Source organism: Lucilia sericata, unplaced genomic scaffold, assembly GCF_015586225.1.
Source record: "Lucilia sericata isolate MDLA Ls3-8-SP2 unplaced genomic scaffold, ASM1558622v1 Contig000850F_arrow, whole genome shotgun sequence".
In the NCBI taxonomy this organism is placed as follows: Eukaryota; Metazoa; Arthropoda; class Insecta; order Diptera; family Calliphoridae; genus Lucilia; species Lucilia sericata.
Window position 1 is genome coordinate 107,622 of NW_023994842.1, and position 25,872 is coordinate 133,493.

At 29.8% G+C, this 25,872-nt stretch overlaps 6 protein-coding genes across 7 annotated transcripts; 3 read left to right on the plus strand and 3 right to left on the minus strand.

The window, feature by feature from the left end:
- Positions 1–5,441: 5,441 nt before the first annotated feature.
- On the plus strand, positions 5,442–7,584 carry LOC119608561 (very long-chain specific acyl-CoA dehydrogenase, mitochondrial-like). The gene has a single exon (XM_037963023.1). The coding sequence runs from the start codon at positions 5,586–5,588 to the stop codon at positions 7,455–7,457; it is 1,872 nt and encodes a 623-aa protein (XP_037818951.1). The 5' UTR covers positions 5,442–5,585; the 3' UTR covers positions 7,458–7,584.
- Positions 7,585–7,997: 413 nt separating this feature from the next.
- Positions 7,998–10,293, plus strand: LOC119608567 (very long-chain specific acyl-CoA dehydrogenase, mitochondrial-like). Its single transcript, XM_037963031.1, has one exon. It carries the CDS (start codon positions 8,183–8,185, stop codon positions 10,052–10,054), a length of 1,872 nt encoding a protein of 623 aa, XP_037818959.1. The 5' UTR covers positions 7,998–8,182; the 3' UTR covers positions 10,055–10,293.
- Positions 10,294–10,664: 371 nt separating this feature from the next.
- Positions 10,665–11,629, minus strand: LOC119608574 (thymidylate kinase). The gene has a single exon (XM_037963039.1). The coding sequence runs from the start codon at positions 11,491–11,493 to the stop codon at positions 10,852–10,854; it is 642 nt and encodes a 213-aa protein (XP_037818967.1). The 5' UTR covers positions 11,494–11,629; the 3' UTR covers positions 10,665–10,851.
- Positions 11,630–12,250: 621 nt separating this feature from the next.
- On the plus strand, positions 12,251–13,421 carry LOC119608565 (peptidyl-prolyl cis-trans isomerase CPR6). Its single transcript, XM_037963029.1, has one exon. It carries the CDS (start codon positions 12,466–12,468, stop codon positions 13,327–13,329), a length of 864 nt encoding a protein of 287 aa, XP_037818957.1. The 5' UTR covers positions 12,251–12,465; the 3' UTR covers positions 13,330–13,421.
- On the minus strand, positions 13,383–15,006 carry LOC119608564 (protein Peter pan). Its single transcript, XM_037963028.1, has 3 exons — positions 14,396–15,006; positions 14,142–14,326; positions 13,383–14,071 (listed from the first exon to the last, which is right to left on the minus strand). The coding sequence occupies exons 1-3, from the start codon at positions 14,903–14,905 to the stop codon at positions 13,405–13,407; spliced, it is 1,362 nt and encodes a 453-aa protein (XP_037818956.1). The 5' UTR covers positions 14,906–15,006; the 3' UTR covers positions 13,383–13,404.
- A 1,204-nt stretch (positions 15,007–16,210) lies between these two features.
- Positions 16,211–25,580, minus strand: LOC119608563 (ras-related protein Rab-11A). Of its 2 annotated transcripts, none has more exons than XM_037963025.1 (5): positions 25,427–25,580; positions 24,473–24,681; positions 18,662–18,783; positions 16,827–17,175; positions 16,211–16,761 (listed from the first exon to the last, which is right to left on the minus strand). In XM_037963025.1, the coding sequence occupies exons 2-5, from the start codon at positions 24,510–24,512 to the stop codon at positions 16,628–16,630; spliced, it is 645 nt and encodes a 214-aa protein (XP_037818953.1). In that variant the 5' UTR covers positions 24,513–24,681; positions 25,427–25,580; the 3' UTR covers positions 16,211–16,627. The 2 variants fall into 2 exon arrangements, with proteins under 2 accessions (XP_037818953.1, XP_037818954.1); XM_037963026.1 differs by having other exon boundaries at positions 25,207–25,466.
- Positions 25,581–25,872: the final 292 nt, after the last annotated feature.

The window sequence follows — 25,872 nt, forward strand, 5'->3', positions numbered from 1 at the left end:
AAAAAAAAAGTTTGTTGTTGTAGTACACACCCTAGAACGATGAAATCCGGAAAAAAATGTATGCCATCCGATTTCTACACTTCCAACTTAAAGTTCTATATAGGTTTTTAACGTGCACAAGATCGTCCGATAGCACTTATATATCATTTTATATATACGGCTATAGTAACATTTTTTGTAAAAAAAAGTTTGTTGTTGTAGTACACACCCTAGAACGATGAAATCCGGAAAAAAATGTATGCCATCCGATTTCTACACTTCCAACTTAAAGTTCTATATAGGTTTTTATCGTGCACAAGATCGTCCGATAGCAGTTATATATCATTTTATATATACGGCTATAGTAACATTTTTGTAAAAAAAAAAAGTTTGTTGTTGTAGTACACACCCTAGAACGATGAAATCTGGAAAAAAATGTATGCCATCCGATTTTTACACTTCCAACTTAAAGTTCTATATAGGTTTCTATCGTGCACAAGATCGTCCGATAGCAGTTATATATCATTTTATATATACGGCTATAGTAACATTTTTTGTAAAAAAAAAGTTTGTTGTTGTAGTACACACCCTAGAACGATGAAATCCGGAAAAAAATGTATGCCATCCGATTTCTACACTTCCAACTTAAAGTTCTATATAGGTTTTTAACGTGCACAAGATCGTCCGATAGCACTTATATATCATTTTATATATACGGCTATAGTAACATTTTTTGTAAAAAAAAGTTTGTTGTTGTAGTACACACCCTAGAACGATGAAATCCGGAAAAAAATGTATGCCATCCCATTTCTACACTTCCAACTTAAAGTTCTATATAGGTTTTTATCGTGCACATGATCGTCCGATAGCAGTTATATATCATTTTATATATACGGCTATATTAACATTTTTTGTAAAAAAAAAGTTTGTTGTTGTAGTACACACCCTAGAACGATGAAATCTGGAAAAAAATGTATGCCATCCGATTTCTACACTTCCAACTTAAAGTTCTATATAGGTTTTTATCGTGCACAAGATCGTCCGATAGCAGTTATATATCATTTTATATATACGGCTATAGTAACATTTTTTGTAAAAAAAAAGTTTGTTGTTGTAGTACACACCCTAGAACGATGAAATCCGGAAAAAAATGTATGCCATCCGATTTCTACACTTAAAACTTAAAGTTCTATATAGGTTTTTATCGTGCACAAGATCGTCCGATAGCAGTTATATATCATTTTATATATACGGCTATAGTAACATTTTTAAAAAAAAAAGTTTGTTGTTGTAGTACACACCCTAGAACGATGAAATCTGGAAAAAAATGTATGCCATCCGATTTCTACACTTCCAACTTAAAGTTCTATATAGGTTTCTATCGTGCACAAGATCGTCCGATAGCAGTTATATATCATTTTATATATACGGCTATAGTATCATTTTTTGTAAAAAAAAAGTTTGTTGTTGTAGTACACACCCTAGAACGATGAAATCCGGAAAAAAATGTATGCCATCCGATTTCTACACTTCCAACTTAAAGTTCTATATAGGTTTTTAACGTGCACAAGATCGTCCGATAGCACTTATATATCATTTTATATATACGGCTATAGTAACATTTTTTGTAAAAAAAAAGTTTGTTGTTGTAGTACACACCCTAGAACGATGAAATCCGGAAAAAAATGTATGCCATCCGATTTCTACACTTCCAACTTAAAGTTCTATATAGGTTTCTATCGTGCACAAGATCGTCCGATAGCACTTATATATCATTTTATATATACGGCTAGAGTAACATTTTTTGTAAAAAAAAAGTTTGTTGTTGTAGTACACACCCTAGAACGATGAAATCCGGAAAAAAATGTATGCCATCCGATTTCTACACTTCCAACTTAAAGTTCTATAAAGGTTTCTATCGTGCACAAGATCGTCCGATAGCACTTATATATCATTTTATATATACGGCTATAGTAACATTTTTTGTAAAAAAAAAGTTTGTTGTTGTAGTACACACCCTAGAACGATGAAATCCGGAAAAAAATGTATGCCATCCGATTTCTACACTTCCAACTTAAAGTTCTATATAGGTTTTTATCGTGCACAAAATCGTCCGATAGCAGTTATATATTATTTTATATATACGGCTATAGTAACATTTTTTGTAAAAAAAAGTTTGTTGTTGTAGTACACACCCTAGAACGATGAAATCTGGAAAAAAATGTATGCCATACGATTTCTACACTTCCAACTTAAAGTTCTATATAGGTTTTTATCGTGCACAAGATCGTCCGATAGCAGTTATATAGCAATTTATATATACTTCCATAATAACATTTTTTGTAAAAAAAAAGTTTGTTGTTGTAGTACACACCCTAGAACGATGAAATCCGGAAAAAAATGTATGCCATCCGATTTCTACACTTCCAACTTAAAGTTCTATATAGGTTTTTATCGTGCACAAGATCGTCCGATAGCACTTATATATCATTTTATATATACGGCCATAACATTTTTTGTAAAAAAAAAGTTTGTTGTTGTAGTACACACCCTAGAACGATGAAATCCGGAAAAAAATGTATGCCATCCGATTTCTACACTTCCAACTTAAAGTTCTATATAGGTTTCTATCGTGCACAAGATCGTCCGATAGCACTTATATATCATTTTATATATACGGCTATAGTAACATTTTTAAAAAAAAAAAAGTTTGTTGTTGTAGTACACACCCTAGAACGATGAAATCCGGAAAAAGATGTATGCCATCCGATTTCTACACTTCCAACTTAAAGTTCTATATAGGTTTTTATCGTGCACAAGATCGTCCGATAGCAGTTATATATCATTTTATATATACGGCTATAGTAACATTTTTTTAAAAAAAAAGTTTGTTGTTGTAGTACACACCCTAGAACGATGAAATCTACAAAAAAATGTATGCCATCTGTTTCCTACACTTCCAACTTAAAGTTCTATATAGGTTTTTATCGTGCGCAAGATCGTCCGATAGCAGTTATATATAATTTTATATATAATTTTATTTGTAAAAAAAAGTTTGTTGTTTTAGTACACACCCTAGAACGATGAAATCTTGAAAAAAATGTATGTCATCCGATGTCTACACTTCCAACTTAAAGTTCTATATAGGTTTTTATCGTGAACAAGATCGTCCGATAGCAGTTATATATAATTTTATATATACGGCCATAGTAACATTTTTTGTAAAAAAAAGTTTGTTGTTGTAGTACACACCCTAGAACGATGAAATCCGGAAAAAAATGTATGCCATCCGATTTCTACACTTCCAACTTAAAGTTCTATATAGGTTTTTATCGTGCACAAGATCGTCCGATAGCACTTATATATCATTTTATATATACGGCCATAGTAACATTTTTTGTAAAAAAAAAGTTTGTTGTTGTAGTACACACCCTAGAACGATGAAATCTGGAAAAAAATGTATGCCATCCGATTTCTACACTTCCAACTTAAAGTTCTATATAGGTTTTTATCGTGCACAAGATCGTCCGATAGCACTTATATATCATTTTATATATACGGCTATAGTAACATTTTTTGTAAAAAAAAGTTTGTTGTTGTAGTACACGCCCTAGAACGATGAAATCCGGAAAAAAATGTATGCCATTTGATTTCTACACTTCCAACTTAAAGTTCTATATAGGTTTTTATCGTGCACAAGATCGTCCGATAGCACTTATATATCATTTTATATATACAACTATAATAACATTTTTTGTAAAAAAAAAGTTTGTTGTTGTAGTACACACCCTAGAACGATGAAATCTGGAAAAAAATGTATGTCATCCGATTTCTACACTTCCAACTTAAAGTTCTATATAGGTTTTTATCGTGCACAAGATCGTCCGATAGCACTTATATATCATTTTATATATACGGCTATAGTAAAATTTTTTGAATGTTTTTTTATTAAAACGATATAATCCCAAATATATTTATATTTTATCAGATTTGTTCCTTTCCACATTTATATACATATTTTAATTGATCAAAAATATTTTTTTTAAAGTAAATTATGAAAATCAATTTTTTTGAATCTTTTCCACGTGCATAAACACATATTGAAAATGTAAATAATGAAAACGAGTTTTTGCGTCTTTTCCACGTGCAGAAACACATATTTGTAAACAAAAATAACTCACCACACCAAAAAAAATGTTTATTTTGATAAAACAGCTGTTACGGTTTGTTTTATTTTTCATCGGGTTGTTTTCTTTATGTGCGTTACAAGTAGGGTTCTATAAATCGACTTTCGAATAATCGACTTTTAGTCGAAAAAAGTAGAAAAGTCGAAGTCGACTATTTTGTTCCAAAAAAGTCGATAACTCGACTATCGTCTGTGAAAAAAGTCGAAAAGTCGACTTTGTTAATAAAAGTCGAAAAGTCTGAAAGTCGGAAAGTCGAAAAAAGCCGATAAGTCGAACAGTCGAAAAAAGTCGGAAAAAGTCGAAAACTCGAATATTGTAGAAGAAAGTCAAAAATAGTCGGAAATTTTAAAAAAGTGGAAAAAAGTCAAAAACTCTAAAATAGTCGGAAAAACTCGAAAAAAATTCGAAAGAAGTCGAAAATAGTCGAAAAGTCGACTATTTATAAAATACTTATAGCCGAAAAGTCTAAAAGTCGACTTTTAATTAAATGAAAAAAGTCGAAAGGTCGAAAAATCGACTTTTCATAAAATGCAAAAAGTCGAAAAGTCGACTTTTAACTAAATGAAAAAAGTCGAAAAGTCGACTTTTCGTTTCAACTATTGAACCCTAAATACAAGTGAGTTCGGGTGACCATATCTAATTAATTAATAATCACTTCATTGGGTTGGTGTTTCCTCAGATCGATAGAGATAGATAGATAGATAGATAGATAGATAGATAGATAGATAGATAGATAGATAGATAGATAGATAGATAGATAGATAGATAGATAGATAGATAGATAGATAGATAGATAGATAGATAGATAGATAGATAGATAGATAGATAGATAGATAGATAGATAGATAGATAGATAGATAGATAGATAGATAGATAGATAGATAGATAGATAGATAGATAGATAGATAGATAGATAGATAGATAGATAGATAGATAGATAGATAGATAGATAGATAGATAGATAGATAGATAGATAGATAGATAGATAGATAGATAGATAGATAGATAGATAGATAGATAGATAGATAGATAGATAGATAGATAGATAGATAAATAGATAGGTAGATAGATAGATAGATAGATAGATAAATAGATTGGTAATTTTTGCCTATTTGGTTTGGGTAACACCACAACAAATCCATCAAGTAGATAGATAGATAAATAGATTGGTCATTTTTGCCTATTTGGTTTGGGTAACACCACAACAAATCCATCTGGCAACCAACTCTGCAATGGCAATCAAATTATTGTTTTTGTACAAATAAAGAGGTTTCTTCCGGCATCACTGTTCGTTACAAATAAACATTGAGCAAAAGATTTGTCGGTGAAAACAAGTGAGTGGCGGAGCAAAGTCCAAGACAATACCACATCTACTATAATTTTAATACGAACGAAAGAAAGAAAAAAGTCCTAAGCAAAATGTTGAAAATTAGTAAACAAGTGATACAGGTTCCTAAAACGCAATATATTCTAAGATACTCTACGGCTGCCGTGCCCAAGGTAAAAGTACAGAATGAACTAAAAGAAGATAGAAAAACAAATAACTCTTTTATGGCCAATATTTTCCGGGGAAATTTAGTTTCACAACAAGTGTTTCCCTATCCAGATGTTCTTAGTCCAGAGGACAAGGAGCTAACACAAAGCTTATCGGAACCTTTTATAAAGTTTTACGAAGAAGTTAATAATGCTGCCAAAAGTGATGAAGATGGCAAGACTGATGAAAAAACCTTGGATAAACTGTGGGAATTGGGAGGTTTTGGCATACAAGTGCCACAAGAATATGGTGGTTTGGAATTGAATAATACACAATATGGACGTCTTGGGCAAATTGTGGGTTACCATGATTTGGGTTTGGGTGTTACATTGGGTGCCCATCAAAGTATTGGCTTCAAAGGCATCTTATTGTATGGCACACCCGAGCAAAAAGCCAAATATTTGCCACAAGTAGCTACCGGAAAAGTATTTGCTGCATTTTGTTTAACTGAACCCAGTGCCGGCTCTGATGCCAGTTCTATTAAATGCAAAGCTGTTAAATCGGCCGATGGTAAACATTATATATTAAATGGTTCCAAAATTTGGATTTCCAATGGTGGAATGGCCGATATTTTCACAGTATTTGCTCAAACGGAAGTTGTGGACAAAGTCACGGGCGAGAAAAAAGAAAAGCCTACCGGTTTCATAGTAGAACGAGCATTTGGTGGTGTTACCAATGGTGCTCCCGAAAAGAAAATGGGCATTAAAGCTTCAATTACAACAGAAGTCTATTTTGAAGATGTTAAAATACCCGTTGAAAATGTGTTGGGAGAAGAGGGAGAAGGTTTCAAAGTGGCCATGAACATTTTAAATAATGGTCGTTTTGGCATGGGCGCCACCATGTCGGGAACCATGAAATACTGCATTGAAAAAGCAGTGGATCATGTTAACAATCGTGTACAATTTGGTAAAAAACTTAAGGAATATGAGGCAATAAAAGAGAAAATTGCCCAAATGAATGTTTTACAATATGCCACAGAATCGATGGCTTTTACCATCTCACAAAATATGGATTCTGGTAGTCAAGATTATCATTTAGAGGCAGCCATATCAAAAGTATTTGCTTCAGAGGCAGCTTGGCATGTGTGTGATGAAGCTATACAAATACTCGGAGGTATGGGTTTCATGAAAGAAACCGGCCTCGAAAGAGTAATGCGTGATTTGCGTATCTTTAGAATTTTTGAAGGCACTAATGATATCTTGAGATTATTTGTAGCCTTGACTGGTATACAATATGCCGGTTCACATTTAAAAGAATTGCAAAAAGCCTTCAAAAATCCTGCTGCCAATTTAGGTTTAATATTTAAGGAAGCTTCAAGGCGTGCTGCCAGTACCGTGGGTATTGGAGGCACCGATCTTTCACCATTTTTAGTAACAGAACTACAAGCTCATGGCAAAGCCACCGCTGAATGTATAGACTTATTTGGCCAGACAGTGGAGTCACTTCTCATCAAATATGGCAAAAATATCATACACGAACAGAATATCCTTAATAGATTAGCTGATGCTGCCATTGATATATATTCCATGGTTGTAGTCTTATCACGTTCCAGTCGGGCGGTACAAAAACAACTTATTACCGCTGAACATGAAATTAACATGACAAAAGCCTGGTGTTATCAGGCTAATGAAAGATGCCGAACAAATCTCCGTAATGCTACCTCAAGTCAACAGATTTTACACTATAGACAATTATCCGAAATAGCGAAACAGATAACGGAAGCTGGTGGAGTAAATACGACACATGTACTTGAATAGAGAATTTAGAAACGCGATAGTAAATATGTTATTTATATGTTCTATGTATAGTAAATATATATTTAAAAACTGTTATTTCATAAAGATTTGTAATATATTTAAGAATAAACGATAAAATTAATAAGTATTTTGTGAAGTAATTAAATTGTTAATTATTTGTTTAACTTTTGATTGATTCTTCGTTCAAAAAGGGAATAAATTTCACATTTTTAATAGAAGGAATTGAATGGCTAAATTTTGACAAAATTTTTTATGAAAAATACGTTTTTGTACTGAAACGGTTTTTAAGAAAAACTGATTTTTGGGGGTATAAAACTGTTTTTAAGGTACAAAACTGTATTTTAGCAAAAAAAAAATGATTTTTTGGTGAAAAAACCGTTTTTGAAAATCAGGGTTTTTAAGAAAATTGTGGTGAAAATATGGTTTAAAAGAAAAAATAGACAAAAAAGTCACATAGAAGAGATGTATTTGGATTGCTCTTTACTTCATGATTTTGAACAACCAGACCATTTTATATTTTTTTTAAAGCAACGTTTTTTCTTTTAAAATTAAACACTTGCTTGACTGGATTATCCAAATTACTTTTCTCCGGCAGCACTGTACGCTACAATAAAAGATTAATAAAGACGATTTTTTTGTGGCAAGAAGTGAACAAAGTCCAAAAACATCCCATCCAAACAAAAGACAATAATTTTTCTTTACAAATTAAGTAAAATTTCAAGAAAATGTTAAAAATTACTAAACAAGTGTTGCTTACAACTAAAACTCCAAATTTACTGCGTTACTCCTCAGCTGCTTTGCCCAGGACTAGAGAACAACATGATGTTAAAGAAGGCACAAAAACAAATGCTTCTTTTATGGCCAATATATTTCGGGGCAATTTAGTAGCTCCACAAGTTTTTCCTTATCCCGATGTTCTGAGTCCGGAGGATAAGGAACTTACTAAAAGCTTAAAAGAACCTATTTTAAGATTCTATAAAGAATATAATGATGCGGCCAAAAGTGATGAAAATTGTAAAACAGATGATTTAGCTTTGGAACAATTATGGGAATTGGGTTGTTTTGCTGCACAAGTGCCACAAGAATATGGCGGTTTGGGTATTAATAATACACAATATGGGCGTTTGGGACAAATAGTGGGTTACAATGATTTGGGTCTAGCCATCACTTTGGGAGCCCATCAAAGTATAGGATTCAAGGGTATCTTATTATATGGCACTCCCGAGCAAAAAGCCAAATATTTGCCGCAAGTAACTACCGGCAGAGTATATGCTGCTTTTGCTTTAACAGAAGCTAGTGCTGGTTCCGATGCCAGTTCTATTAAATGTAAAGCTGTGAAGTCGGCTGATGGAAAACATTATATATTGAATGGCACCAAAATTTGGATATCCAATGGTGGTTTTGCTGATATTTTTACTTTATTTGCACAAACTGAAGTTGTGGATAAGACAACAGGAAAGAAAAAGGATAAAGTAACTGCTTTTATAGTAGAAAGAGCTTTTGGTGGCTTAACTAATGGTCCACCGGAAAAGAAAATGGGTATTAATGCCTCTAGTACCACAGAAATTTATTTGGATAATGTTAAAGTTCCGGTGGAAAATGTTTTGGGCGAAGAAGGTGAAGGCTTTAAAGTGGCTATGAATATTTTAAATACTGGCCGCTATGGCATGGGAGCCATACTATCGGGCAGCATGAAATATTGTATAGAAAAGGCAGTAGATCATGTTAATAATCGTGTACAATTTGGTAAAAAACTGATGGAATATGAGGGCATAAAGGAGAAGTTGGCACAAATGAGCATGTTGCAATATGTAACAGAATCAATGGCCTTTACCATCTCACAAAATATGGATGCTGGCAGTCAAGATTATCACTTAGAAGCAGCCATATCAAAAGTATTTGCATCCGAAGCAGCCTGGTATGTATGCGATGAAGCCATACAAATACTCGGCGGCATGGGTTATATGAAAGAAGCTGGTTTGGAAAGGGTTTTAAGAGATTTACGTATCTTTAGAATCTTCGAGGGAACAAATGATATTTTAAGATTATTTGTGGCTTTAACGGGCATACAATATGCTGGTTCCCATTTGAAAGAATTGCAGAAGGCCTTTAAAAATCCTGCAGCCAATTTGGGTTTAATATTTAAAGAAGCTTCACGACGTGCTGCCACAACAGTGGGTATAGGCGGCACCAATTTATCACCTTTTATAGTAAATGAATTGCAAGCTCATGGCCAAGCAACTGCCGAATGTATAGACTTATTTGGTCAGACAGTGGAGTCTCTTCTCATCAAATATGGCAAAAATATTATAAATGAACAGAATATCCTTAATAGATTAGCTAACGCCGCCATTGATATATTTACAATGGTTGTGGTATTATCACGTGCCAGTCGAGCGGTAGAGAAAAAACTAGCCACCGCTCATTTAGAACTAAATATGACAAAAGCTTGGTGTTATCAGGCTAATGAAAGATGTCGTACAAATCTACGCAATGCTACTGCAGCACAACAGCTATTACATTATAAACAATTGTCGGAAATAGCTAAAACTGTAACAGAATGCGGCGGCATAAAGACGACTCATGTTTTGGAATAAAGACTTTTGAAACGATTGAATATTTTATGCATGAATTTATTTTACTATTATTTTAACATATTTCGAATATATTCTTTTATTTATTATACACATTTAATGAAACACTATTATATTATTATTTTATATACACTGTATCTGATATGTTCCAGTGCTGGAGGTTTTTGTCCGAATTAGAAAAACATGCCAATGCTACTGGAACAAAGTTATTAATAAAATATATTATTTATCCTGCTAATTAAGTTGTTCTTTTAATCCGGAATCTTATTTTGTTTGTAAGTATAAGGATTTAAAGTGGTTTTTCTAAATTTCGAAAATTCGAATTTAATTTCAAACTTTCTTATATTTTTCAAGAATGTAAATTTAATAACTTTAGTAAATCCGAAGTAATTTTCGAATACAGACAAATTTATTGACATTTAACAAATTTTTGTCAATTTCGAAAATCGAATTTTCGTATTCGTCCTAATTTTATAAAATTTTGATAAAAACCTAAACATGTCGATGTTTAGATGGGTTTAAATTCTAACATATTACATACATTTTACCTAATTTCCAAAAAAAAATATTGAGATTTTTTCAAAAATCTTACTCTAATAAAACAACATTTTCAATGATAAAAACCTCTATATTTATTTGATTCTATTAAATACATTTTCTTTGTTTATGAATTTATATCAATAATATATATCAATATCAATAATAATAATTACATTTTAAACTTATGTAAAACATACCTTACAAATTATATGAAAAATACTCTAGGGTACAAATAAGTTTCATATTAAACTAAATAGTATTTACCACTTTAATTTGCCTACTTCATTTATCTCCGCCTGCCTTAAAACCTCCTCAAATTTCTCTTTAATTTTCTCATGTATATTCTCCGGACTTTGCCGGGCATCAACTTGATACCAATACTCTTTCTCCTTCTCGTAAATGTCCTCAAAAATTTTGGCAACTTTCATTTGAAATTCTTTTTTCTCATAACGTTCCTCACCATAATTGCCACGATCCAGTAAAGCATCTGCTTCAGCCTTTAAATAGAACACAATATCTGGTCTAGGCAAACCATTTTCAGGACTCTTACACCAATCCAAAGACATACCTTTGGCCGCACTATACACTATACCCGAATAAGAGTAACGATCCACTACTAGAGTAGTGCCCGACTTTAATAATTTCAATATTTCATTTTTATGTTCCCATCTATTGGCGGCAAACAACAGGTGTATAGTTTCATCATTTAAATCTTGTTTATTCGTCAAATAACCATTAATTAGCTTTCCTATATCAGAGGTACGTTCGGGGAATACCATGTGTTTCACCGGTATAGCAGACTTTTGTAAATGTTCCACTAACAGACGTGATTGTGTGGATTTGCCACAGCGATCACATCCCTCAAATACTATAAATGCACCACGTTTAATTGATGAAGTCATAATTGCTTTGTGTGTTTGTAATATATTTCCGGAATTTAAGGAATGTAATCAGTTCCGTTGGAGTGTTTTTTAGAAGATCACTTTTGTAATTTGGGAAAAACAAAAATAGCCGGTCAGATCCCTGCGCTGACAAATATTAACGGCGGCGGCGGCTGACGCTAAAAATGTCGACAGCTGCATAAAATCGACTGTAAGCCAGCCATGTTATCAGCTAAGTTTTTAAATTTTCAACGATTTTAAATAAAAACGAAATTCAAATTTAACAAATTAAAAAAATACATTAAAATTTGTTTAAATTTAGTATGATAACAATAATACAATTAAATTTTTCAAAATTTAGAAAACCTAATTTAACAAAATACCGAAATATTTGTCGAATTTTTAAGATTTTTTGTATATCGTCACCTAACATTTTTAAAATTAGTAGCGAAAGTAGCGAAAAACTATTTAAATTGAAAAGTTTGTTTCTATCAACGCGATTTATTTCTAGTAAATAAATAAATTGTTAAATAGTGAAACCTATCATTTTGGCATATATAAAAATTGATAAATTGGACTTTTTACCTTTAATATTTAAATGTTTTTGTAGGTAGGGCCTTTTGTTTTTTGTCAAAAAAATCGGTAATTTTTGTCGGAGGACTCCAATTTTTGGTGTGGACATTTGTTTTGATGCAATATATTACAATCAACAATAAAATCGATTTTGAATTTTTGGTGAGTTAGGGCCGTTTGCGTTTCAGGTATACATACGATATACATATTTATTTTCGATTGTCACAATTTACCATAACTAATTAACATTATATCGAAAACAACACATCTCTAATTAAAAAAATTAGTGATGCCATATTTGTATATATTTCCTGTAGAAAATACGAGAAATTTGCAAAAAACTAAACTGAAGAAAATATTAAACAATAAATAACAAAATCGTTTGTAAATAAAAAAAAAATATATAATAATTTCCTCAAAATGGTACACAAAATGGAATGGTATGTAGGCACCGAATGGAAACTCGAACGCAAAGGTTTATACAAAAAAGTGCTGGCGCTGGAATTTACAAAAGTAGAAAAGCCCCATCAAGTGGCTAAAGTGGTAATTAATGTTGAACAAGTAGAGAATCTCAAGGACAGGGAAACGCAATGGTTAAATGCAAACACTCTAAACAAAGATCAAATCATGGAAATGGGCAGCGCAATAACACCAATTGATTATTATTTGGAAATCTTGGTGCAGCAAATGATGTTGGGTGAAACAGCAGAGTGTACTATAAAAACTAAAACTCCCGGAGAGGATGTAAAAATAGTATTAACTTTACAGGAAATAAAACAAACCAAGGGTATACAACAGTTAACCGTACCAGAAATGTATGAATTGGCTTCAAAGTATAAAGAGAATGGAGTGAAAATGTTCAAAAAATATCCCATATTCGCCCATGAATACTTTGCCAAAGCCGCCAAGTGTTTAATATCCTATAAGAATTTCGAGGGTTTAACTAAAAAACGCGATGGTGTAGCCGGCAAAGATATGCAGGAACTATTCATACAAATACAAACCAATTTGGCTGCTTGTTTACTCAATGAAAAACGTTACGATGATGTGCTGTATCAGACCAGCTTTGTGGACACTATGAATGCGCCCTCGGAGAAAAGTATTTACCGCCGTGCCATGGCCTATTATCACATGCACGAATATGAATTGGCCCAAAAGACCATAGAGAAAGTCGCAGATTTTAAGGATAAAAAAGAATTTGCCAATTTGTATCAAAAGACAAAAGATAGTTGGAAGAATAGTAATGCCCAGTATAAGGGTATGGTACAAAAAATGTTTGGTTAAATTTATCTTTCAAAAATTTATTTAAATATTTGTATTTATAATAAAAAACTAAATTTAAGTTATAAAATTTGCGGTTTATTTTCTTTTATTAAATTTAAAAGATTTATTTTCTTTAAAACCATTCTTAAAACCGCCTTTCTTATCTTTACCGCCAAACTTTTTGTCCTTAAAGCTGTTGTTATCTTTAGAGAAGGAATCCTTCTTCTCCAATTTGGGTTTTTTATGATTCTTCAAACTGTGTGGAAGTTTTGGTCTCTTACGGCTGGCTGGTTCTGTGGATTTGAATAATTCTTCATCTGGTTCCTCACCCACCTCTTCCTTGTAATAAACAGCATCATCTTCCAAATCGCTGTACTTATTTTCTTCTTCCTCTCCTTCTGTTGCTGCCGCCGCGTTTTGTTGTGAATTTTTATTTTTCTTTTCCAATTCCTTTAGTTTCTTAGCACGATTTTCATTCTGTTGTTTTTTACGTTGTTCCTTAAGTTTTTGTTTCTTTTCAATCATTTTACGCAGTTCCTCTTTCTCCTCCTCTGTCTTAACAATATGATCGTGGTAAAGTACCTCACCAGTTAATAAACCTTCCTCAATTTTCATCAATTGCATGGTCATACGGGGACCTATTTCATACAGTTGTACAGCTGATTTGTTATTTTCCAAATTACCTTTGCGCTTGAGAGTTTGAGGCAAAACTACTTGTGAATTTTCATCATCTTCGGCCTCTGATTCGGAGGCATTGCCATCTCTATTATAAATTAATTATATTTTAATAAATTAATCGTTTATGAAATAACTCTCATTTAAACTAAACTTACTGCATTATAAAATCAGCAATATCTTCACATTTAGCCAAATTGGGTATTTTACCCATGACCAATTTCTTGACACCCTTTGTTAAACCCACCGGTACCACTTGTATGGAATAGTGCCGCATTTCGACTAAACTGGTTTGAGGATTATACGAAAACAACACACATCTTCTAATAGTTGCAATATTGACCTTAAAATAAAAAAGTTAAAAGTTATTAAAAATCATTTCTCTTTTCTTTGTTTACTTTCAAACTCTCACCTCTGCCAAATTTATAGCTGGAAACATGTTTTGAAATGTGGAAGCCATCAATTTTAAATGTTTACCATCCCCTGTAAAATTATTCATCACCACCAAAGGTGAATGTTTGAAAATATCTTCATCCACAAATTGTTTCTTATTTTGTGAGATAACATCCCGAGCCAACGTGAATTGATGCACTTTAAATGTCAAAGTGGGTCCGCGCGGCAACCTTAAAACTTTAAAAGACAATTGTGTGGCGGCCTTATTGAAAATACCCATATGTGAGACATGGAAAAAGCTACTAACAGCCACAAAATCCTTAATACGATTCATTTTCTTTTCTTTCAATTCACTGGCCGTAAAGGGTTCCATAATACGACGAAAATCTAGTGTTAAATCCGTTATATACGGGCAGGATAGACCGCGATGTATGATAAAGGAATGTGGTGCCTCAACCAATTCACTTGGTTCACTTTCCTTAAAGGCAGCGGTACGTTTTTTAGGATGTTTCTTTTTAGATCTACCCATTTTATAATTTAATATAAATTAATTTATTTATTGTAAAAAAAAAGAATTAAATGTCTTGCACCGCGTGTTTTTCTTTGAAAAACGAAATCAAAACAAAAGAATAACACGTGAAATGTCAAAATTATGGGGTATGTTTAGTTATTTTGGTTTTTTCTCTTTATGTTTTGTGGTGTATGTTCAGTTCAGTTCTAAACATTGTTGAATAACTAAAAATACTGGCAACCTTTGAGTTAGTTTAACGGCTAATTTAGTAATTTATATCATATACATAAGAGGACTACAGATTAGAATACAGCAAAAACTATGGACTTAATATAGTCTAGTCTATATATTATAGTGTTCATGGACTAAACTTTATTCCTGACAATAGGCTAGACCTGACAATAAGCTAAGACTTTAGGCTAGACTACATTCCAGAAAATAGACTAAATTCTAGACAAGACTCTCGCCCAGACTATTGACTAAACTATAGTCCAGACTATAGACTAAAGAATAGTTCAGATTCCATTGTAGTCCAGACTTTGGATTATTGTTCGGGCCATATACAAAACGATTCTACAGACTATAGTTCAGACAACAGGCTAGACTACAATCGAGACTATTGAATTGACTATAGTTCAGATAGTAGACTTTACTATAGCCCAGACTAGTCCAGACTAAACTATAGCACAGAATGGATACATATACACTACAATCCTCAGCCTTTTTCCTAAAGACTTCTTTTTATCTCTACAAACAAACAAAAAAGCCCCCACTTGTTTTAATTGTTCAAAATTTTAATTTTTATTTCATTTGAAATTATATTTAAATTTTATTTTTTGTTATTTTTCTTTAAATTACGCGCAAATATATATATACTTTAATTTTTAATTTAATATTATATATTTTTGCTTTTTTAAATTTCTTATCTTGTTTGTTGTTGTTTTTGTTTTATAAATTTAAAATGTAAAAATATTAAATTTATATTATAAAAAATGTTATTAAGAGGCGAAACTAAATCAAAAAAGTCTTTTTCAAAACTGAAATATATAGCAAATCAATATAAAGACAATAAAAAAAAAACCGTTAAAAGAATTACAAGCGAAAATAATAGTTAGGTTTTGGGTGTTGGTTGGCGATGATTTTTAAATAAAAACTTAAGAAATGTTAAACAAGTATGAAAAAGAAATATAAAGTGTGTAAAAAAGCCAGCGGCGAGCATAAATAAGAAAAGATTTTCTTTGAAATAAAAATATGAAACTTTTGCTTAAAAAACTTGTTTTTGTTTTGATTTGTTTTCTTTTATATACTATAATATAATTTTTCTTTTTTTTTTGTTTTCTTCTTGAAAAGGAAAAGTTTGCTATATTTTGGATAAATTTATTTTAATTTAATTAAAGAGGGGAAAGAAGAAATAATAGGAGAAATAATTTAAAATATTTAAAAAAAAATCCGTTTTTGTTTTTCAAAAAAAGAAGCTTTTTTGTTTCTTATTTTGTTTTTAAGCTTTCAAAAAGGATGTTACATTATGAGAAAGCTTTTGTTTTGGATTATAGTTGGATTGTTGTTGTAGTTTTTGTTTTCATAGTTGTTGTCACACTAAATAACAGCTTCTTAGAGAATAGTAATGGAAATTATATTTAAAAGATAACATGGGCTTTTAGCGTGTTTCTGTTGTTGTTGTTGTTGTTGATTAAAGGTGTAATAATTGTTGTTGTTGTTGTGGGGGCAGCTATAAGGCGGTCACTGACAGCACTGTTTGCGTACATCATTAGTAACAGTCGGCTTAATATCAATGGGTACATCATTGCCGGGACGAATAACATCACCTTCCGGAGGATCACGTATTTGTTTTTGAGAAACAATGCGATAAATTTCTAAAAACAATTACAAAACATTAATAAATTTCCATTAAATAAATCGAAAGCAATCTTATTCTTACCTGTGAGTATATTCTGGAATGCAGTTTCAACATTAGTAGAATCTAACGCTGAAGTTTCAATGAAACTTAAGCCATTACGTTCGGCAAATAATTTCGCCTCATCCGTGGGCACGGATCTTAAATGTCTTAGATCCGATTTATTGCCCACCAACATTATAACAATATTTTGATCGGCATGATCACGCAATTCCCGCAACCACCGATCGACATTCTCGTATGTCAAATGCTTGGCAATGTCATATACAAGCAAAGCACCAACAGCGCCACGATAATAAGCTGAAGTAATAGCACGATAACGTTCTTGACCAGCTGTATCCCATATCTGAGCCTTAATTGTTTTACCATCAACCTACACACACACACACGCACACATAGTTTTTTAGTTTTAAGGACGAAATAGGAAAACAAAAGAACACAAATTAGTTTTAGAAATATGAAAAAAAGTAAGATAATTTTAAGGTGTTGCCTTTTGTTTACATTGATGATGTGGATGTTGTTGTTATATTTTATTATTCATAAATTTAAACCTTTTACCCAAATTAACAAAAATGTCAATGGTGTCGTTAACAAAGAGAGAAATAGGTTTTGTTTTTGTTGGTAAATGTGTTTTTAAAAGTATTTTGAGGGAATGTTTATTGCAAATTATTGTTTAATAATGTTAAAATATGAGCTAATTTAAATACATATTACGAAAAGGAAATTTTTATTATTTTTAAATTAACTTAATAATAGAGATAGTCCAGATTATACACTAGACAGTAGTCCATACTGTAGACTAGACAATAGGTCAACCTATAGACTAGATTATGGACTAAACCATAGACTAATTTATAGTCCAGACTATAGAGTAGACTATACAGTAGTCGACTATAGCCTGGACTATAGTTTAGTCTATAGTCTGGGCTTTAGTTCTGTCTATAGTATGGCCATGAACTACACTATAGACATAATAAAGACCAAACTATAGTCTATATTCTGAACTACAGTTCTGACTATAGACTAGGCTATAAACTAAACAATAATACAGACTATAGGCTAGACAGTAGTCCAGACTATAGACTAGTCAGTTGTCAAGACTATAGACTAGAAAATAGTCCAGACACTATATTAATTATGATTCAGATTGCAGTCGAAGTTATCTACAAAAAAAATTCTCTCATATTATTTTCATTATTTTCAACACCAAAACCTTCTAATAATTTCACAAATATTTCTAAAATCTTCCATTTCAGTCACGTACTTTAAGCATTCAACAGAAAAATGAAAAAGGTACGTTATCCCTTAATAGCTTAACTCAAATTTAAAGTTCTTTTATTATTATTTTTATTATTCTTCCTACAAACATATTTTACACATTAAATGAATTTGAGTTTATATGTACATATGTATGTACGTAGTATGTATTTATATCCCTGACCTAAACAATTACTTTGTTAACCTTTGCTGTGTTTGTGCAAAAAGAAAAAGAAGAAAAAAGGAAACAGCAAACGTCAGAAAAAAAAAGAAGTCAAAAGAGAGTGTACAAAAAAAAATCAACTATAAATTGTCGAATTTAAATTTATAGTAGAGTATCCTTATATTCAGTAGGAGCTAAAACACAAACAGTATAAAAAAAATCAATAATAATAATAAAAAGCCCCCACTATAAAGTCTCCCACTTTTTTGGTGTGTGCCTAACCATTCTATTTGTTTTGCTTGTACGTCCTTTTGGCGTTATAAGTATTATTTTATATGATACATTATCATGTACATATTTTTGTTTATGCATTTTTGTTTTTGAAGGTTTTTTTTTTTTTTTTTTGATAAATTTTGCTTTTCATATATATTTTTGTTACCTCTATACTGCGTGTGGCAAACTCCACACCAATCGTTGATTTCGATTCCAAATTGAATTCATTGCGCGTAAAACGTGAGAGTAAATTACTTTTACCGACACCAGAATCACCAATTAGTACAACTGAAAAGAAAAAAAGGAAATGTTTTGTTTAATAATATTAATTGTACATTTGAGCTATGAATAAGTGTATTGAAAGTTAGAGTTAAGATATAAATTATTATAAGTCGTCTATCTATCTATCTATCTATCTATCTATCTATCTATCTATCTATCTATCTATCTATCTATCTATCTATCTATCTATCTATCTATCTATCTATCTATCTATCTATCTATCTATCTATCTATCTATCCATCCATTTATCTATCTATCTATCTATCTATCTATCTATCTATCTATCTATCTATCTATCTATCTATCTATCTATCTATCTATCTATCTATCTATCTATCTATCTATCTATCTATCTATCTATCTATCTATCTACCTATCTATCTATCTACCTATCTATCTATCTATCTATCTACCTATCTATCTATCTATCTATCTATCTATCTATCTATCTATCTATCTATCCATCCATTATCTATCTATCTATCTATCTATCTATCTATCTATCTATCTATCTATCTATCTATCTATCTATCTATCTATCTATCTATCTATCTATCTATCTATCTATCTATCTACCTATCTACCTATCTATCTATCTATCTATCTATCTATCTATCTATCTATCTATCTATCTATCTATCTATCTATCTATCTATCTATCTATCTATCTATCTATCTATCTATCTATCTATCTATCTATCTATCTATCTATCTATCTATCTATCTATCTATCTATCTATCTATCTATCTATCTATCTATCTATCTATCTATTATTAATAATTCTAATTACCAATAAGTACTTTTATAAACAATTAAAACTCTTCTCTATAATTTGCTAGTCGCTCTTTTTCTTGCGATGTAATTTATAAATATGTAGGCCGTATTTGTGATAGTATTATCAGAATATATAAATATAGTAAAACTAAATTTTTTTATTAAAATATACATAAATATTACGATACAAATGTAAATATTTCAATTTAATCAAAATTAAAAGGCGTAGTTTAGTAACTGTATAAAGTAATAGTAATAAATATGAATGTCAAAAGCTAAATTCAAAAGAGTTATTAAACGAACAAAATAAATAAAATTATCATATTAAAAATAATTTTATTGAGTTGAGTTTTTAAGTAAACTAATCGGAAGAATGAATGATTTTGCAATGAAAGGGTAAATAGACGAATAGTGTTATTGGAAAAATTGTACACAGTTTTTATCAGATTTGTAAAATGATATTGTAAAACTATTTTATCGACAATATGTTGCCATATCGTTGGGCAACATGTAATGTTCTTTAGCTCCATACTTGACAAATATTTATAGCAACACTTAACAATAACACCGCAAAAACGCTAATAATTGAGGATTACGCCTTTTTATCCTGATAAAAAACTGACGTTTAGCATTAAAAAGAACGATAATTCTGTTTGATAAATTTTAAAATTATTAAATATCATTCAAAAAAATTTCTTGCATAAATAATAAAAATGAAATATACATAAATTAATATTGTTTGATATCTTTCTGTTTAATATTTATGTCTTTTGTATGCATTTAATACTTAAAACAATGTTGAGTCATGTTTTTTAGTAACATTTTGCTTGGCTATCTATCTATCTATCTATCTATCTATCTATCTATCTATCTATCTATCTATTTATCTTCTGATTTGAGTTTTTAGAATTTCTTTTGTTCCTCATAAAACACATCCTTTAAAAATACTCTTTAACATTTTACTTTATGACTTTGGTTGAACTTATAGTTGCAATAACAAAAAAACGCTTTTAAATACTACAAAATACACAACGACATTAATTGATGATGAGACTACACAATAGTAACACAAAAAAACTAAGGCATACTATAAAATTTTATAGAAAACGGAAAATTTAATAAATAAAGTAGCATTTAATTATTTAGTAAATTGATGAACCATAAATATGATGAGAAAATAAGAATAAAAGTTAAACAAATAAATTATTTTTACCACAGATATAAAAATAAGGGGGAGTATTATTAACATGAAGACAATCGAAGACTGACGATAATTTAAAAAAAGAGGCCATTTAAATATGTATATGAATAAATTTATTATAGGTATTTTGTGGTTACTTTAATAAGAAATTGTTATTTATAAAAAAATATATATTTTTTCATACTTAGTTTATGACTAATTAATTTAGTTTAAATAGCAAATTAGTGAGAACATTTGTATAATTTTTGTTTTACTTTAGTTAAGGAAATCCCACAGGACATTTTAAACTTGTTAACTACACATTTGTGAACAAGGTTTTTAGTTATAAAATAACACAATTAAATGATTACTTTTTTTTATTATACTAAAACCTCATAGCTCTTTTCTATTTGAAAAATGTTTGTAAAAGAAACAATGTGAAAAATACATTGTTTAAAAGCCCTATTGCTCTTTATACAACATACAAAAAAAAAATAAATAAAATGTTCTAGTGACTTGGAAACCCAATTATGATGACTACATATGTACATATCAACCCAGCAACCATACTAAAGAGCTGGCTCTATTAATCACTTCAAAACCAAATGTGTTGGGTATTATGATGCGAGGTTTGCGATATATGTATGAGAAATACCTACTTTGAACACCAAAAACAAATGTTGGTGTGAGTCATTGAATACTTTTGTTTTATTAAATTAAATACATTAATAAGAAAAAGTTAAAAAAAAATAATAATAAAAATATTCACATATCAGTAAATATTTGAGAAACAAGTTGTGTTTTAGCAACAACAACATGAATAAATAAAAATAATAAAATTGCACGATAACACAATACACAAGTCATCGAAAGTGTGAAATGCGAATGACGACAATATTTGCATTGAGTTTTTTTGGTGTATATTAGCTTGGAGGTTTTTGGGGGATTGCATTTGTTTTATAACATTTGTTCTACAAAGTCTCTGGCAGAGGGGTAAGGTTTTAAATTTACTTTTCTTAAGTAATTTAGAAATTAATGGAATCTTTGGAAATACTAAACTTAAAAAACACAAACTATTTTTGAAATCTTTTGACTCTCTTAGGTTTAAAATTATTCCGTAAGAACTTAAGCTTGTCCAGACACATTTCACTACCTTGCTATGTCTTTGAAAGGCCTTCAAAGCTTTCAAATACTCCTCTCTAGTACTAGAACATTAAGAAGTTATTAATGCATTTTAATTGCTTCTATTAATAACCAGAATATTATGTATTATTACCACAATTTTTCAACATTGTTTTTGTTTTATTAAATAATACAAATCTAATCAGACAAACTTTGGAATAATAAAGATAAAGCCAAAAGAAATTATCATCAATTGATAAAATAAAACAATTGAAAAAGAAAGTAAAAAACGGAAAATCAAAAAAAACCTACAATTATACCGGAGTACTATGTGAGAGAGTGGGACAGCAAAAGTGAGTAGAATATAAAAATCAAAATAGAGGATAAAAAACAGCTGAGTAAAAGAATTAAAATAAACGAGTTTTATGCAACGTGTCATATTAAAAAATAAAGAATTAAATATAACTAACAATAATATTAAATATAAATAGAGAAAATGAAAAAGAAATGAACTTCACCAAATAACTAGGTATTTACTCATACATTATCATACATACATACATAACTATTGTATATGAGGGATAAAAGTATTGTAAAAAAAAGTCTGTCAGTTTCTGTCATCTGTGGTTGTGGGGGAGTAATCACACTCGCAAACACATAATTATTCTCTCTCAATTATTCCACAATTAGCTAAAGTATTTTTATGTATTAATTTAACCTAAAATAACAAATATTTGCAAAGTTTAAAATTACTAAATGTTTACTCTTGCTGCTTGCATATATTTGTATAAAACAACTAATAAATTAGCTAATGACTTTAACAATTAAAACTCTGTGTTAGGAAAAAATAACACACTCAACCACACACAAAACATACGTCATCTTGTTAAATACAAAAATGCCAATATTGTTATAATATTGCCAGATGTTGAGAGAACTTTTCGCTTAATGCTGGGGGAAGAGGAAGGAAAGGTCAACACCCACTAAAATTATAGGGTATTTCTATATCAAAATATTGTAAATATTTTTCCGCCCAATATTCCAAAATTTGTTATTCAAAATGTAAAAAATAACATTAAAGAACATATTGAAAACACAGGAATTCATAAAACCAGGATTAAAAAAATATAAAAATTTTAAACATTTTCGATAGAATTTTAAAAATTTTGAAAATGTTCAATAGAAATGAAAAAAATATTGAAAAACGGTCTACAGAAATTTCATAATATTGAAATAGAAATTTTAAAATATTGAGGAAATTAAATAAAAAAAGTTTTACTATAGAAATAAAAAATATTTAATAAATGTTTATAGAAATTAAGAAATCTTGATTTTTAATAGAAATTTTTAAATTTTAACATTTTCGAAACAAATTAAAAAAAAAAATGGGTTTAATTTTTTTTAAACGAAATTAAATGATTTATAATAAATTATATGTTATTATTTCTCATATTATATCAGAAAAAAACAAAACATTGAGGGACTGTATTCGATAGACGATATCTCTCTTTTTCATGAAAATAGTATTGTGATGGCAAAATTTTTGAGGAAAACAGTCTCGCATCCGTAGCTCAAATTTTTTTTAATAATTTTATACCTAGTACATATTTTTTAATTTCTATATCTTTAAACATAAAATTTTATGAATGCAAATCAATCTATATTTTTCCTTCAAATTCTATTAATTTGGATAATTTGCTGTTGAAAATATTTTTTCTACTAATTAGGCGAAATTCGAGTTATCGCTCTGTATCAGTATAATAACGTTGGTCTTGGGCCAAAACAACAATTTGGTTTATTTTACACCATTAAATTTCATAAAATATGATATTTATATTAATTAAAACAACATTTTTAAATTTCATGAAAAACTCTTTTTGTTTATAAACATTTTCCTAGAAAAAGATCTATTTCTTTAATATATTTATAAACAATTTAGCAAATAATGCAAAATTTCAAATTCTCATTATAATTATTTATACCTATAATGGTATAAGATATAGCCGTAGAAATATATTGTAAAAAAAGTAAAAAAAACTTCACGAACTAGCGAAATAAGCAGTTTTTTGTAATCCTAAAAACTTGTGTTATTTATTATAGAGACTATTGAATATAGTCGATATATTGAATTGAAACTTTCAAATCCGGACGAGTACGGGAACATAAATTATATCTAACTCATAAATTATAGATTGGGTTTCCAAATAGTTTCCCAGATATGTACAAAAAAGTTTATGAATGAAATAGTTTTAACAGAAAGATTTCAACATTTTTTAAGTTAACAATGGAATTCCTCAGTATTCTGAAAATCGGGTTATCATTGACAAGTTCAACAATTAAAGAATAAAATAAATTCCTACTCAAAATTTACTCAAATATTTCCGTAGGAAAGCAATCTTGTAATAAAAAATCTGGCAACATTATTCTAATCAGTCAATATCATTTCTGACAGCAGAAGTTAGATTTTGCATTTAATACTCAATGAACAAATACAAAAACCTAAAGGGAAATTATGAGTAATTAAATGATAAATAGAAGAATAAAAAATAAACAATAAATAGCTTAAAATTATACTAAACTCCAATTTAAAAAGTTATAAATATCAATTAATAATTACCTTTGAATAAATAATCATATTCATCTTCCCTTGTGCCCATTTTGTTGTTGTTGTGTTTCCTTTGTTACTAGTAGTTTAATAAGTTTTTTATTGTTTTTATTTTGTTTGCAACTTTTTTTCTCAATATTATCCTTGTAATTTTCTTGTTTGCCTCTTATGCGTTATAAATCTGTATAACTTTATCTCCTTTTTAAACTAAATTCTTTTAACTTTCAAATGAATTATATATTTTTTTGTATATGCAATTTTTTACACATTTGTTAATAAAATGACCCCAAAAACATATCACAACACATACACCAACAATAAAAACATCATCATCCCGTTTCGTTGTAGTATCAAAGCAAATAAAAAAGCATAAGACCCAACAACAACACCAGCAGCAGCAGCACAAAGGGAGCAAGCAAAACAACAATAACAAGCACAAGAGAAACGTAGATTGATATTTGTGTTGTAGTTGTTTTAGTACAAAAGTTACAAGTGCAGCAGCCCCAAAAAAGAAGAAGCAGCAGCAGTGGCAGCGAAAAAGAAAGAAAAGAAGAAAACACCGTACAATGAGCAACGAACGACGAAGTCAATGATTAAACGACCAACACCAACAACAAAAAATCCGTAAAAAAATGGAAAAAAGAAGAGAAAAAATTTTCTATGTTAAAATTTTTTGTTGTTAAAAAAAATACAAAAACACTGTGAAAGAAAGAAAAAAAATGTTGGGCAGAATGACGGGCGGTTACTTTTTTTTATTTCTTTGTAATCACTTTCTTTGAAAAGAAAAATTAGATTTCATTTGTTTTACGTTTCTTAGCTTTTTTTGCTTTTTCTACTCAACACTTGTTATTAATTAGTTTGATTTTTAATGCTTATTTTTCTTTTATTAATTAACAGAAGTACGTTTAAAGATTTTGCAAACTAAAAAATTACAATTTATTCTACGTTTTAATATGAATTAATCACCTTTTTGCGACTTTTCGCGACGAACGTAGACACAAGAAAAAATCTCTCTTTTTTTCCTTGTTCGTTTCTGTACAAGTTCAATATGGCCGTTCGTTAAATTTTTTCTTATTGTTGTTGTTGGCTGCTGTCAATAGATTTTTATTCCCAACACAAAAATAACAGAGTTGTATAGGAATGTGTTGACATTTTAGTTTTCAAAGAGATGCCATATGGTTTTAAATAAGAAGTGTCAAGTAAAATAATCAAGTGTAGAGTTGAAGTAAAAAAGGTAAACTATGTAGGGGTTTGCTTAATGTTTTGTAAAATCGGTGTAATTTGAAAAGTAAACGTTATATTATTAAGGAAATTATAAATTTTTGTTTATTTTTGAAATAATCTCTCTTTTTTGGATTAAATAAATTAAATTTATTTTTATAGAAATTTTTTTATATATATAAAAAGTATTT